Source organism: Amblyomma maculatum, chromosome 9 (assembly GCF_055883805.1).
Source record: "Amblyomma maculatum isolate TAMU_Amacu chromosome 9, ASM5588380v1, whole genome shotgun sequence".
Taxonomy (NCBI): domain Eukaryota; kingdom Metazoa; phylum Arthropoda; class Arachnida; order Ixodida; family Ixodidae; genus Amblyomma; species Amblyomma maculatum.
In genome coordinates this window covers 37,836,448-37,850,472 of record NC_139352.1, presented here as the reverse complement: position 1 = coordinate 37,850,472, position 14,025 = coordinate 37,836,448, and the positions used below count along the sequence as shown (strand labels likewise).

The window sequence follows — 14,025 nt, the reverse complement described above, 5'->3', positions numbered from 1 at the left end:
TGCGAACGAAGGCCAGGAGAGAAGAAGGAGAGAGATAGCGCGGCAAAATAAATGAGCACACCTTTGCGCTTCGCTCTACGCGTTTTTCCCCTCTCGTTCCCACTGGTTCTCTCGGGTTCATTCACGCACAAGGCTTGCAAACGTCAGGAGCTGGCGCGGGGGAAACAATAACCCGCAGATGCGCGTGCCTTAGGGGAATGCGCGCGTGCTGCTGCCCTAAACCAGCCGTCGCCAACTGTCCTCTCTCATTCCTTCCGGGCGTGGCTTGAAAAACGTCACGCGGCACAACGCCGAGAGGGATGGGATCGTCTTTCGAGAAGGCACACTTTCCAGTGCGTGGTGCGGAGTTCGATATATTGAACGACCGGTGAAATTGAGCTTGATATATGACGCGGCTTTCCTATACTTTTACATGAGATTTTCAAGGAGATATTTCACAAGTTCGATATAACCAAAATTCAAATTCGATATATCCGGGTTCGACTGTATACTCGAAAAATAAAAACAGTTTTCAAGACCCCTTCGTATTCCCGTTAAAGAAATAAGAGCAATGCTTTTGTAACTTTATACTCTGTGCTTAGCGAGTGCACCTAGAACGAACTTTGTATACAATGAACACATTTGCACGACCATCATATTGGCTCGGCCGTATTTTTAGGCAGACCAAAGCTGGCAGCCTGAACTTGAACAGAGGGGAAGAGAGGGTGAACTACATGAGCGGAAAAGATGAGGGATTGGCCAGAGGTAACCGGCTCTAGCCAGCAACTAAGCACAAGTGCCCGTGAAAGAGGGATGTGAAGGGTCACGGTCGACAAAGGCGAGGACGCGGTAAGAATGTGCATAAATCTAGAATGTAGGCTGTCTATTCACGGGCTGGCAGTGAAGTCCTGTGCAGCATAAGAAGCTGAAGTGGGCGTTTGGATAATGGACGTGAGTTTCGGTGACAGCTGTTCCGGTGGTCACAAGTAGTAAAACCAGGTCAAGTTTATAAATATACAGGGCTATGAAAATTGAATTACAAAGCCACGCTACCCGCAGGGCAATTATCGGGGCGCACGACCCATTGATTACAGTCTCCACCGACAGTTATAAAGACAAAACTTGCCAGTCGAGGGAGTTTTCCTCCGAAGACAGGTACTCTTCGAGTTCGACCACACCCTCGTGCATTAATGCTGGAAGCTTGGGGCAGTCCTCGGGTAGCCTGGGCACGACCTTCGTCCCAGTGGACTCCACAGCTGCTCGGACATATCTCAGTTCGGAGAGTATGTTCATCTGGTTTCGAAGCACTTTCTTCTCAAAGGCTGAAATAAAATAAAAACAGATCTTTAGCCGCTCCATCTTCGGGGAAAGTAGAGTAAAAGAGGGGGGGGGGGGGGGGGGGGGGTTGAGCTACCACAAGTAGAGAGGTACATGGTGTATGATCTGTTACACTACTATTTTACTGAGGCATATAAAGGCAGTGACTAAAAAAACAGAGCTACCAGTGGCACATCCTTCAAGTTGTACCCACGAGCGCAGCATGGGGTCAGCCAAAAAAGAGGGTGGCTGGATGAGGGATGGGTCGGGTCGGCAGTTGACCCAGGACAGCATGGGAGAGCATGCATTTAGCAGCTAGAGACGGCGTCGTAGAGGACTCCGCAGATTTCGACCTCTCGGGGTTCTTTAACGTGCACTGGACATTACGCAGCTTGTGGATGCCTCCCTTTTGCCTCCATCAAAAAAGTGACAACCAAAGCCGGGAGCTGCAGGAATTGCGATCAGGGATTTAAGGGGAGACACTGGTCTTAAAATGAAAATTTTTATTTTTAGAGATATAATAACGAAATTGGGTGTGTATATGTATTTCTTCCTCCTGTTTTCAAAAATGTAATTAGTTTTACTCTATCTCAATTAGTTCTAATGTTATTGGGAAATAACCAAAGCCTAATTTGGTAATTTTTTACGGGTCGTTAGGACAGTTTCCCTCAATATTTTTTCGTTCCGATTAAAATGTAGTTGTAGCCAAAGACCTGCCATGTGGAGCTATGCTATTTTTATTACCATTGATGTACATCACAGTATAAAAATATTCAATTATGTAGATGCCCCACAATTCGAAAATATAATTAGCTGACATTATTGTTCAATAAATTTGATATGTTCAACTTAGCAATATAAAAATAGCATAGCTCCACAGTTCAAACCTTTCTGAATTCAACGGTATAAGATTTATTAAAATTGCACCACAAAAACCCAATGAAAAGTTCCGTAAGGCTAGTCATGTCACCAAAAAACATGAAGCTGAGAAAAACTCATTTGAAGTTTTGAAACTGAGTGCAGAAAATATTGGGAAGAATCTTCGACAACGGATGTTACTCAGATGTTCCCTATCAGTTTCCCTACAAAACAAAACAAAAAGTGTCTTATTCCATCCAAGGAAACATTTAAAAAAAAAATGTCGAATGTGTAAGTGTGATGAAATTATAGAGGTTACTTTCGAGAAATTAGGGGTTGACTTTTTTTTTTTTGAGGTGAAAGTGAGGACCGGAGCCAAGGAGACGAGAGCTCCACCAGGCAAACAGTTGGGGAAGAGAACTGCTTCGCTTATTCTTGGGGAAGAGAACTGCTTCTGTTCGAAATCGCAGTTTTCGCAGACAAGCAGAAGCTTTACAGCAAAGCCGTACTCCTTATCTGTTGCCTTGCTCAAACGCAGACTTCCTGCGCCGCAGGTTCCGCACTTCGCTTGCGCGAAAAAATTGTTCAAAACCTTCAAGTCCACAATCACGAACTGGGTACCGGCATCAGCTGTCTGGTAATCCGCACTGATGCCAAGAAGGTCAAACTTGCGCTGGGTTGCCGACTTTTCCGACAGAACGGACTTTGCTTGCGCCGATCGCTCAACATGCTGCACCTGCTCGGTCGACGAATAGTACACAGCATCAACACGAAGTGTACCACGATCCGAGATACGATTCGTGCTGCAACTTGGTCCCGCGGTGTCGTCATCGGACAGCGTGCTTGATGTACCCGGCGGATCCAACGAGTCCGGCACTGCAGGCCCCGGCGACGCACTGGTGGCCGCTGCCTGCTGTTTTTTGTTCCACGGACGTTTCTTCCGGCTTCCAAAAGCTTGTTGCGTGCTCGGTTTCAATCGACTGTCTCCCGGCATCTCGATCGCAAAGAGAAACTCCGGGCACAAGGCGGAAACACGGCGTGTAGAGAAACACGAGCGCAAAAACAGACGCGCACGAAGCGACAGCCACAGCGGCGAACGCAAGAGAAAGAAAAAAAAAATGACGTAGACGGTCACACCAGCCAATGGGAGGCGCAGAACGGCGTGCGCGGGAAGCGCGCCGCGTGCGAGCCAATCAGCGACCCGAAAACGGCCTTCGGGAAACCGGCCCGAACCACCGCTCGGCTTGAGCGACGCCATTTTGAGATAGCTCAAATTGTGCACAAAGAAACCAGCTTCAAAACAAGCCCAAGATGGCGGCGATCGGCCGGCTGCAACGCCGGCGGCGCGCGCGGGAAGTTCGAACAAAGTTTCTCTTTTCGGGGCCATTTCGTCGCTGCCGTGGTGTTTTGAAAGCCGATTTTATCGCATTTCCCGACCGAATTCAGCGTTAATAATTTTACTGTAGATGCTCGAAAGGACAAACCTTCCGAAAATGAGTTTTTCCCAAAATCGACTTTTTGACCATTTTCGACCGTTTTAAGACCCGCGTCTCCCCTTAACGCATTTACAGTAGCCGACCAATTTTTAGGACCCTCAAGGTGCCGAAAAAGTGCCCGGAAAGCCAGGCAGTGCGAAAAAATGAATACACACTAAAAATGATCACTTCATTTACCGAGTGGCTCGAAAAATTAGTCTATCCATTTCTGCGGGAAAACCATGCCACAGTCGGAGCGATGCGACGTTCAAAGAGGCGCTGGACAAAGGTAAATCGTTGCTCTCACGTAATTATGTTAGCGTGTTTTTTTCTCTCATGTGAAAAAAAAAGTGGCAGCAGCTGTCGCTGTGAGAGCGATGTCGTAAGTTGTCTGCTGCGTGCGGTGGTTTCAAAAAAAGAAAAAAAGAAAGAAGAGACTCTAAATCAAAAACCACATCATTACGTGAAAGAAGGCGTTCATCCACCCATCAGTCAACAAAAGCATGCGGTCAGTCGCTATCATGATGGCAGCTTTCAGCATTGTTCGGTTCCAAAGGCATTTGCACTATCAAACGTTCCAATGATCGTACAGCAGCGGACGGTGCCCACTCCTAGCATGGCATAATAAAGTGAACGTACTGCAAACAAAGCTTGCACAACTGCTGTAAGAGCGCTGGCCCTCTGTCGAATTGCCCCCCCCCCCCCCCCCACCCCTCTCCCTTTTTTTTTTCTGTTTGGTTTGGTTTATAGGGTTTAATGTTCCAAAGCGGCTCAGGCTAAGGGAGACGCCGTAGTGGAGGGCTCTGGAAATTTCGACCACCTGGGGTTCCTAACATGCACTGATGTTGCACAGCACACGAGCACCTGGTTTTTCGCCTCCACCGAAAAGCAGTTGCCAAAGCTGGGATTCAATCCCGCATCCTTGACCCTCTTTTTCCGCTACAGCTAATGTCAAAAGGTAAACACATCGTCGCTGCACAGCATCTTGGCACACTGCCAAGAAATGTGCTGTGGATTGCGACGGTGATGGCGTGAAACAGAGGAACACAACGACTAAAGCAATATTTTTTTAAAATTCTGTGGCAAAAGTGGGGGGGGGGGGGGTTCATCATGCAAGGAGGTCGTACGTTTTTTTTTTTTTTGTTTATTTGTTTATTTCTCCTTCGGGCAACATACAGGTATTGCCCACGAGGCAAGACAAAAGGAGGTGCTAAACCTCCTGACTGGGTCTTGTCCTCGCCTGGGTACAGCAGCAGGAGCGGTATTGCATTGTACAACAACAAAAGGCTGTCTTTGCCATCGCTTACAAAACAGACGCATCATAAACAGTTCTTGTAAATATATACAGATAATAAAATAATAATACACACTAAATCATATACAAAATGGTACAGTAATGCAATACATTAGGGTTGTTCGAACCGATACAGCATTCCAACAACCCTACAGACCATCCACCACAGAACACCGCACAATCTGCACGACACACCACCCCATCCGCACGGCATATCATACGAATTGTATGGCATATCATACAGACCGCACGATATGCCACACAGACCGCACGACATCCTACTATGAACAATCTATGAGGCCACCGCACCACAGAACCCCCCCCCCCCCCCCAGCAGGGTTACATCAAACGGAACCAGAAGTAAGCATTTTGTTAGGACACAACGTTAGACAAAAAGAAAGACGAACAGATGCGTTTAAAACCCCTGTGCGTGGAACTACTTTTAGCTGCATCTATTACAAACGGATGAGAATTACACATCAACATGATCTGATGCTCAATTGATTGTGTTCCGTAGTTAGTACGAGGCCTATTTACCACAACAGAAGTTTGACGCAAGCTGTAACCAGTAGATCTGTTTAGGTACGTGTTAAAAAAATTAATGTAATCTGTTTTTATTTCGTTATAAATAAACACACATATTTTGAGTTCATACATGATTTTCACAGGGATCATTCGAGACTGTGTATTTGCCGAGCAGCTATTTGTGTTGTTTCCTGCAGGTAAAAGTAACCGAGCTGCACGCGACTGGAGGGCTGATATTTTTTCTAAGTCAGTTTTGTTACAAGTACCCCAGATAAGAAGACAATAACTGATGCGAGAATGGATAAGAGAGAAATACAACTGTCTTTTCAGCGAGCAAGGTATAAGATCTCGAAGCCGGGAAAGCATACCAATAGCTCTCGCTATCTTGACACGGGTGTGGTCTATGTGGTCGCTCCAGCCTAGGTTGTGATGGAATTTAACTCCTAGAAAGGAATGGGAGCTGACACGTTCAAGGTAGCAAGAGCCGTAGCGAAGCTTAAAATCGTAATCTATTGGTTTGTTTTTTGCACGGAAAAGCATAAATTTAGTTTTTTTCTCGTTGAGTTCAAGACTATTTAAGTTTAGCCATACACTAAGATTTAATAGCCACGTGTTAGCAGTGTTTTCAAGTTCATTAAGATTTGTTCCAGAGAAGAATACATTCGTATCGTCTGCATATAATACTATGTCATCAGTTTGAGGAATGTTAACTATATCGTTTATATAGATCAAGAAGAGCAAAGGGCCTAATATAGATCCTTGCGGTACACCATATTTTACAGTCCTTGGGTTTGATTTGTAGCCATGTAGGCATACGAACTGAAAACGCGACTCAAGGTAACTGCGCATGAGTTGAAGTGCTATGCCCCTAATTCCACATATTTCCAGTTTTCTTAGCAAAATATGATGTTTGATGGAATCGAAGGCTTTGCGAAAATCTAGAAATATTCCAACGGTGTACAGCTTATCCTCAATATTTTTAATTATTTTATTTTTTATTTGTACGAGAGCCATTTCAGTATAAGTAAATACAGCAAATTTAGCGTAATGCAAATGGTTTTGCCAGGTTTTTCGAGGCCATTCGGTAACTAGAACATACGATAATTCAAACTTTCCTCCCGGTCCCTTAAGGGGGGACACGGCTCTTTGGCACCGAAAATCGGCCTGAAAATCGGATTTTCAATTTTTTCATTTTCGTATTCCTCGCACCATTCCGCATCTGCACGCAAATTTTCATCCTTATACCCCGCGTATTTATGAAGTTATAGCGATTAAAAAATGCAGTACCACACCCACTGCCCTTTAAATTGTGGACAAACGACACCCAATTTCGATCGCCCGGCGCATGAGAACTACGCGCTCCACCGCGGCGATTTTGGTCTCGTTCGAAAGCGCGCGCTTTCGGCTTATTTTTTCTTTCGGAAAGCAACCCTGTGCGCTCCGCCTTCCCCATAAAAAACAAACAAAAAGATAGCATGCAGCGCGCGCTACTATTGGCCGGTTAAGGCACGTGATCAAAATGGCGTCGTTTGGTTGGTTCCGGCAAGCTAGCCCTGAAATGCGGACTCCCAGTGACGCCATTTTGTCTTTCTGCCGACCACGCTAGTGCAACGCGAGAGTCATGCCAGGCGCGAAGAAGTACCGCTCTTTGCACAAGTTCGGGCGAAAGCAACCAAAGAAACGCGTTAAGAATGCGACTTCGATGCATACTGTGCAAGAAGCAAGTGCCAGTGCTGCGGGATTGTGTGACGATCACGTTGCGGGCGGCGACGCTTCTCCGATTCCGCTGGACAACGGCGCCGTTCTTCGTGCCGACTGCAGTCGTGTACGTATTGATACCGCGCCTGTCACTAACAGTGACATAACTCAAGTGAGTGCCCGTGAGCAGGCTACGCTTGATAGACTGGTATCGACGCCGGCGACGGCACGAAAGACCGCGCTGTTCGCCGATGCAAGTGGTGCGTCCGCAGAGTCAGATGCGGACGGAACAGCCTCCTATGCGGTAATTGACCTCAGCATTGTGAATATCCTTCTGGATGCCGTGCGGTGCAAAACGTGTCGTGGATGCGTGCGTTTAATTACCAGCGACCGGAGCTATGGCCTCGCCGTAAAACTGATCGTGCTGTGCGACAACTGCGGTGAGATTGCGGCCGAGTGGAACTCGCGGAGGGTTGACGGCGAGAAAAGGTGCAATCCTTTTGAGCTGAATATTCTGGCTAGTCGAGCAATGCTGTCGACCGGTAACGGCCAGACAGCAATGAACGATATCTTTTCGGCGATGGGGTTGTCGCGGCGCGGGATGCACAACAAGACGTTTCAACGGCATCTGAAGAACACACTGCAACCCGCTGCTACCCGAGCCGCCACGACCGCTATGGCACAAGCCGCGCAGGCAGTGGCGAAGGTCTACGATGAATTGTGTTTTGGGCATAGGGGGAACATTGCCGTGTGCTACGACGGCACATGGATGACGCGCGGACACTCATCACATATAGGCGTCGGTGCCGTGGTGGAACTCTTCACTGGTTACGTGCTTGATTATGTGGTGTTGTCAAACTTTTGTCTGGGCTGCGAAATTGGTCCCAAGCCAAACACTGACGGCTACGAACTTTGGAAATCACGCCACCAGTGCCAAAAAAACACCAACTCCAAGGCTGGTCAAATGGAAGTAGAGGCTGGCAAAATTCTGTTTGAAAGATCTCTGCAGCGCCACAACATGCGCTACACAACCATGCTATGCGATGGGGACAGTCGCACGTTCAGTGCTCTTAAAGATGCTGCAATCTATGGCTACATTGAAATAGTCAAAGAGGACTGCATAAATCACGTGCACAAGCGTATGGGAGCAGCTTTGCGCAACCTCTTGCAGAGACACAAGGGTGCAGGGAAGCAAAGTCTTGGCGGCAGAGGAAGGCTGACAGCTGATCTAGTTGACAAGCTGGCAATATATTATGGCCGAGCGCTTCGATCAAATGTAGGTGATGTGGATGCCATGCAGCGAGCTGTGATGGCGACATATTACCACATCACATCTACTGATGACTGCCCCAAACACAGTTTGTGTCCTACCGGTGAGAAGTCATGGTGCCGCCACAACGCTGCAAAGGCAAAAGAGGAGCCTGCACCAAAGCACAATTACAGTCTGCCAAGAGATGTGGCTGATGCTCTTTTGCCTGTTTATAGTCGTTTATCAGAGAAGAGCCTGCTGCAGAGGTGCATTCGGGGGAAGACCCAGAACTCGAACGAAAGCTTCCACTCGGTCATCTGGACCTTGATCCACAAAGAGCGGCACTCATCACTGTTTGCTGTGGAAGCAGCCACAGCAGAAGCTGTGCTGCGCTTCAATGCCGGCTGCAAGCATACAGCAGCAGCAATTGTGCAAGAATGCAGTACAAATGTGACAGCAACTGGGTCCAGGAGAGCTGAAGAAAAGGACTTGCACCGTAGCGTACGTTCTGCAAAGAAGCGGGCGGCTTCGCTTGGCGTTGCTAAAACAGAAAAAAGAAAACACCGCGACAGCATGCACCCCGACTATGCTCCTGGTGCATTTTAATAGCATGAGGTCTTTGAGGTTGCCCTTCCTGATTAAATGCCGTGAGGCTTGAGTGCTTCCGACAATCCCCCAATTTTGGTAGTGTTGCATTTTTTAAAGATCAATATCTCTGGTCCTGTTCTTGCTATTGCTTTAAAAAATTTTTTTCTAGAAAGGGAATCCTGCGAGTCTCATGAAACCAAGGTAAATGCAGTGACGACAAAAGAAAATTTGCTGAGAAGGTTATGTTGTCTTCGGTACCCAAATGGAATTTTCCTTTCAAGCGTTTCCTATTGCGTAACTTTGGCTCAAATTGGCATAGGCCATTAATTTTCGCTTCAGATCACTTTCCACCTGTTTCTGATCTTGTTGACATATCAATCATTGACATAATTTACACCTACATGCTGTGAAGTGTTTTTCCTCGTTTTCTCAAAACTGCAATTTTGAGGGTGCTGCAATTTTGGAGGAGAGATATCTCTTAGTCTATTTATGCTATAGCTCTCATTCTTGTCTTGTTAGAAAGAGAAAACCTTCGACAGTGCCGTAGGACAAAAATATGTACAGTTATTATGCGGCAACATTTACAGAATTAATTATCTATCTTAGGTGCCAACCTGGGCTTTTATTCATAAAAGTTTGACTTATTGTAACTTTGGTTCAAATTTTTCTACCACGTTAATTCATGACTAGCGGCACTCTATGATCCTTCTAGATCACTCTGGCAGGGCTATTCTCCTCATGCCATAAAGTGTTTAGTAATTAACTCACCTCCAAACGAAGAACATGAATTAGGTAATATTTTGAAAGCTATTTCATCTACAAGAAAACTAATCAGATATTTGAAATCAGCATGCAAAAGTACATTAATGGTGCAAGTTTCAGTCAGATCCACCCATAAATAAGGAAAAAAGTTTTAAGAGGGGTGTTCCCCCTTAAGAGTGAATTAACAAGCTTTTTACTGTATAAGCCAATTTAATAGTTTCACGACAGGTTTTCTTTTAAAAAAGAAATGTCAGGCTAGATTAGAACTAATGTAGTAGCCCTCACAAGCCACTGCTTTCCTGTGGTGTTCCAAAGGTATGCTGATCGAAGCAGCCGTGCTGCCATGGTGAAAAGCCCTCGTTTTTACAAAGGAGCTCACTTCCAATTTCTGCAACTTATCCACAGCACATTATGAGTATGTTATTCCTATCAAAAGTAATACTAAACTGAATATGCCTTGCACCACAGAAGCAATAAAATTCACGCAAGAAAAATATGCCAAAGTTTGCAGTGCAAACACGCACGTGCCACAGCCAAACAATGACCTGATGTGCATAGTTTTCAGTTTCTCACCAGCAAGGTGTTTGCACAGGTCTCCAGTGCCTTTGCATGTGTGGGTCAATGCAGGTTCTGTAACGAAGACAAAAAAGTAAGAAAGATATTGTCAAAATTGGACAACGGTTCCTTGCTAGTTATTGAAGTTTAAAAAGAAAGACAAAAAGATTTTCCTTTTCTTTTTTTTCAGTAATGAGGACTTTGTGAACATGTGATTAGTTCTAGTGCAGGCACTAGAGGAATGTGGTACAGTCGAACCTCAATGTACAATTAAATTTAGTTATAACAAAACTGTGAAACGTCCATGACTTTTTTGTTATATCCAAGTTTTTGCTATATGCAGTTTTCACGTGATGACTCGATGCAGAACGAAAACCAGATTGAGAATTGAGTGCGAGGGCAACCACCTTGAAAGGATGGCGATGATAAGCACACACAGTTCATCCCATGTATTTCTTCCTTTTCTTGCTATTTTTCACTGCTTTTGAGAATGAACTATTGTAGTGCCATGTTCCAAAAGCGAAGCAGCGGACACTGCTGTGTTTGCCATATACAGTAGGACCTCGGTGATACGAATCTCGCGGGGTCACGAAAAAATTCGTATCATCCGAACATTCGTATATCATCAAAACAAACGAAAATAAGTATGTAGAAGCATAGGAAAACCAATCGTGCATATCTGTTTACGTCCAAGAGGGTTGTTTACGGTGGCGCGGTCACAGCTCGCCACTTGCGGCACATACAGCGCGAAAGGCGAACGTGATGTCAGCGACGCGAGGGCCGCGTGCCTCTGCAGACTTCTCACAGTGCATACAGCACAACAAGAGATGGCGACGTGCTAGCAGCGCAGCGCCGAAGACTGCTCGCGATGCGTACAGCGCGACTATCGCGAAGTCTACGATGTGCGACCCGTGCGCGCCCGCCGCATGCGCCGCCAACCACCACTTACGGCTGCGCGCCTACCATGTGTCACCACAATCTGATTGTGATGCGTACATACAGCGTGGCTGGCGATCGCGGAGTCAACGATGTGTGGGCAGTGCGTAGTGCTCAAGATTGTGGTCGCAGTTCGCGCGTTCTTATTATCCGTCGTGGCGCGGAAGAGTGTTTGGAACATTCAAAATTTTGCTCATTGTACACAATGCACTCTGGCTGGGGAATTTCGTGAATTCGTATCATTCCGAAATTCGTATCAACCGGATTCGTATCACCGAGATTTTACTGTAGATGTGCTGTCGGCGCTGAAACACGGTGAGTTGCACCAACTATGGTCGCTTGTTCTGTGAGCAGACTTTCCTTTAAGGTCAGTTCGTGCTTTACTGTCACGAAACTTGTGGGGTTTGCAAAAATTTTGAGCAGCCCTAGCTAGGAGATAGCCGGCCCTCCGAGTTCCTTATATCAAGGTCAACCACTGCAGCACGTTAAAAGCATAGTTTTCAAATACACCAAGTTCGACAGAGCCAGTGTTGTGGCATTGAAAAACTTCGTAATATCCACAAATTCGCTACACGGAGGTTTGTTACATGGAGATTTAACTTTACCAAGCTTTTATGTAGTCAAATCCTTAATGTAATGAAACACTTAGGCTTCCATAAGTTGGTATCCATAGAACAGCAAATATTTTTAGCTTTAGAAGTAGATTTAACCCCACATTAAAACAACAGATTTTCACCGCTGAGCTGAAGCGAACCCAAGTGAAAATTATGCTGTGAGCTTGAATATCTGTGTGAAAATGGGCACCCCCCAGTTGGCACACAGCCCACATGGCAGATCAAAATGCTACAAAAGTGGAGCATACCTGAGCAGGTGGCGCGCAGTAATTTACTTTGAATACAGACGAAGATTAACGCATAGAAAAAAGGCAAGCACTGTATCGGTATCCGCTAAAACTACAACGCACGCCAACCAGTCTGACAACGTGCTCGGGCACTTTCAGTAAGGCGCCAATAAACATCAGTCGTTCCTTAGTCACCGAGCGTGTCGGTCTCATCAAATACATGGTGTCAGAAGCGGCAAGTTCCCGCGCCGAAAAATGACGGAGCTTCCACCTCCAGAGCAGCTACATTTCGGGAATAATGTGGCGGACAACTGGATTCAATTTAAGCAGGAAGTAGAATTGTACTTCGTCGCCACGAAGTCTCCGGTACCTGGAAAGCTGCGTAGCAATGCCCAGAAAGCCGCCATCTTGCTTCACCTCGCCGGTCAAGAGGCCATCGACGTTTACAACACCTTCGACCTTACCCTGGAAGAAAAGAATGACTACGACAAGCTGGTGCAAGCATTTGAGGCCTACTGCCTACCTCATAGCAACAAAACATTCGAGCTCTACATGTTCCGGAGCCGCACACAAGCCGAAGGTGAGCCTTTTGAGCACTTCTATCGGGACCTGCAACTGAAGTCTAAGATCTGCAATTTTCACGCCCTCCGAGAATCTATGCTGCATGACCAATAGTGTATGGAACATCTAGTAAGGCGCTAAGGAAAAAGCTTCTAGCCAAAAAGGACTTGACGCTCACCACTGCTGTCGAATGGACCAAGGTCGAAGAAATTGCAGCAGCACAAAGCAAAGCGTGGAGCGAAGACAACAGCGTTGATGCCGTGGCACAAGGGAGAAGCAAGCATCAGCAGCGGAGGAATAGCGCACTGAGGTACGACACAGGGAGACACGAAGCCAAAAAAATGTGGCTACTGCAACCACTCGCATAGGCCCTGCCAGTGTCCAGCGATTGAAAAAAATGTGTGGTAGGTGCGGAAGACAGAATCGTTTCGCAGTTTGCTGCAAATCAAGAACAGCCGACGTTAAAGAAATAGCAGAGCAACAGGACGACGACGACTTTACACTGCTGCACATACCGTATACAGTCGAGTCCACTTATAACAATATTCAAGTGCCACAAAATTTCCATTGTTATAACCGATAATTGTTATAAACGGTTTACACGAAAGAAAGCATAACTGCAGAGATGGGTTACGGACGGCAAGTAACATGCGAGCTTCGCCGAGACATCGTTTTGGTGGCCCCGAAAGGGGTCTTGTAAAAAATATGAGAAGGTTACCGCGGCTGCCCCTCAGCTTGAGAAATCCGGAAGTAACGCTGGGGTGAAGAGAGAGACGAAAGTTTTATTTAAAAGCAGAGGAGATTGGAGAACGCAGGCCCCTGGGGTGAAATCGCCACAAGCATCTCACCACGTACATACATCTCACTGGCTTGCACGAGAAAAACCCATGTCCGTTAACCTTGCTTGCCTTACGCGAAGCGTGTCTCCATGGCATCTAGGTACACCACGTCGTGCAGCTGAAAGTCCCTCGCGAAAACAAAGCCCCAGAGGGACTGAATCAACTGCAGGGCCTCTTGCGAGAACAACGTTGAGGCAGCCTGCCCTACCGCGTCATTGTCACTGTCATTGTCAGGCGCCTTGTCGAACGTGTTCGTGCCCACTGCCAAGCGGGGACTTTTCTTTGTCAAACTTATCAGAAGAGCGGATGACCGTTGACACAGTTGGTTGCGATAGTGTCTACTCCTTCGTGATACTGCACTTCGTCTCCAAATCGATAGCCGTGCGCTTTCTTTTCACCGGCGACGTCGTCCGATAATCAGCGGATGGATCAGCCATCTTACGTTTCAGCGGCGATTCAAACGAGAAGAGGAAACCACGTGGCCAGGAACGACTTCGACGCAATCAACTTGCACAAACAACCAAATCCGTTTGCAGAACTGCGCAAAA

General features: G+C 46.5%; 1 protein-coding gene across 5 annotated transcripts in view; it reads right to left on the bottom strand.

The window, feature by feature from the left end:
- Positions 1-1,076: 1,076 nt before the first annotated feature.
- Positions 1,077-14,025, bottom strand: part of LOC146178870 (uncharacterized) — a 36,773-nt gene continuing 23,824 nt past the window's right edge. For all 5 annotated transcript variants that reach the window (XM_084578602.1, XM_084578606.1, XM_084578607.1 and 2 more), the window contains 2 exons: positions 10,319-10,375; positions 1,077-1,301 (listed from right to left, as the gene is read on the bottom strand). In XM_084578602.1, coding sequence (XP_084434728.1) covers positions 1,087-1,301; positions 10,319-10,375 — 272 coding nt within the window. In that variant the 3' untranslated portion in view covers positions 1,077-1,086. The remainder of the gene's footprint in view (positions 1,302-10,318; positions 10,376-14,025) is intronic.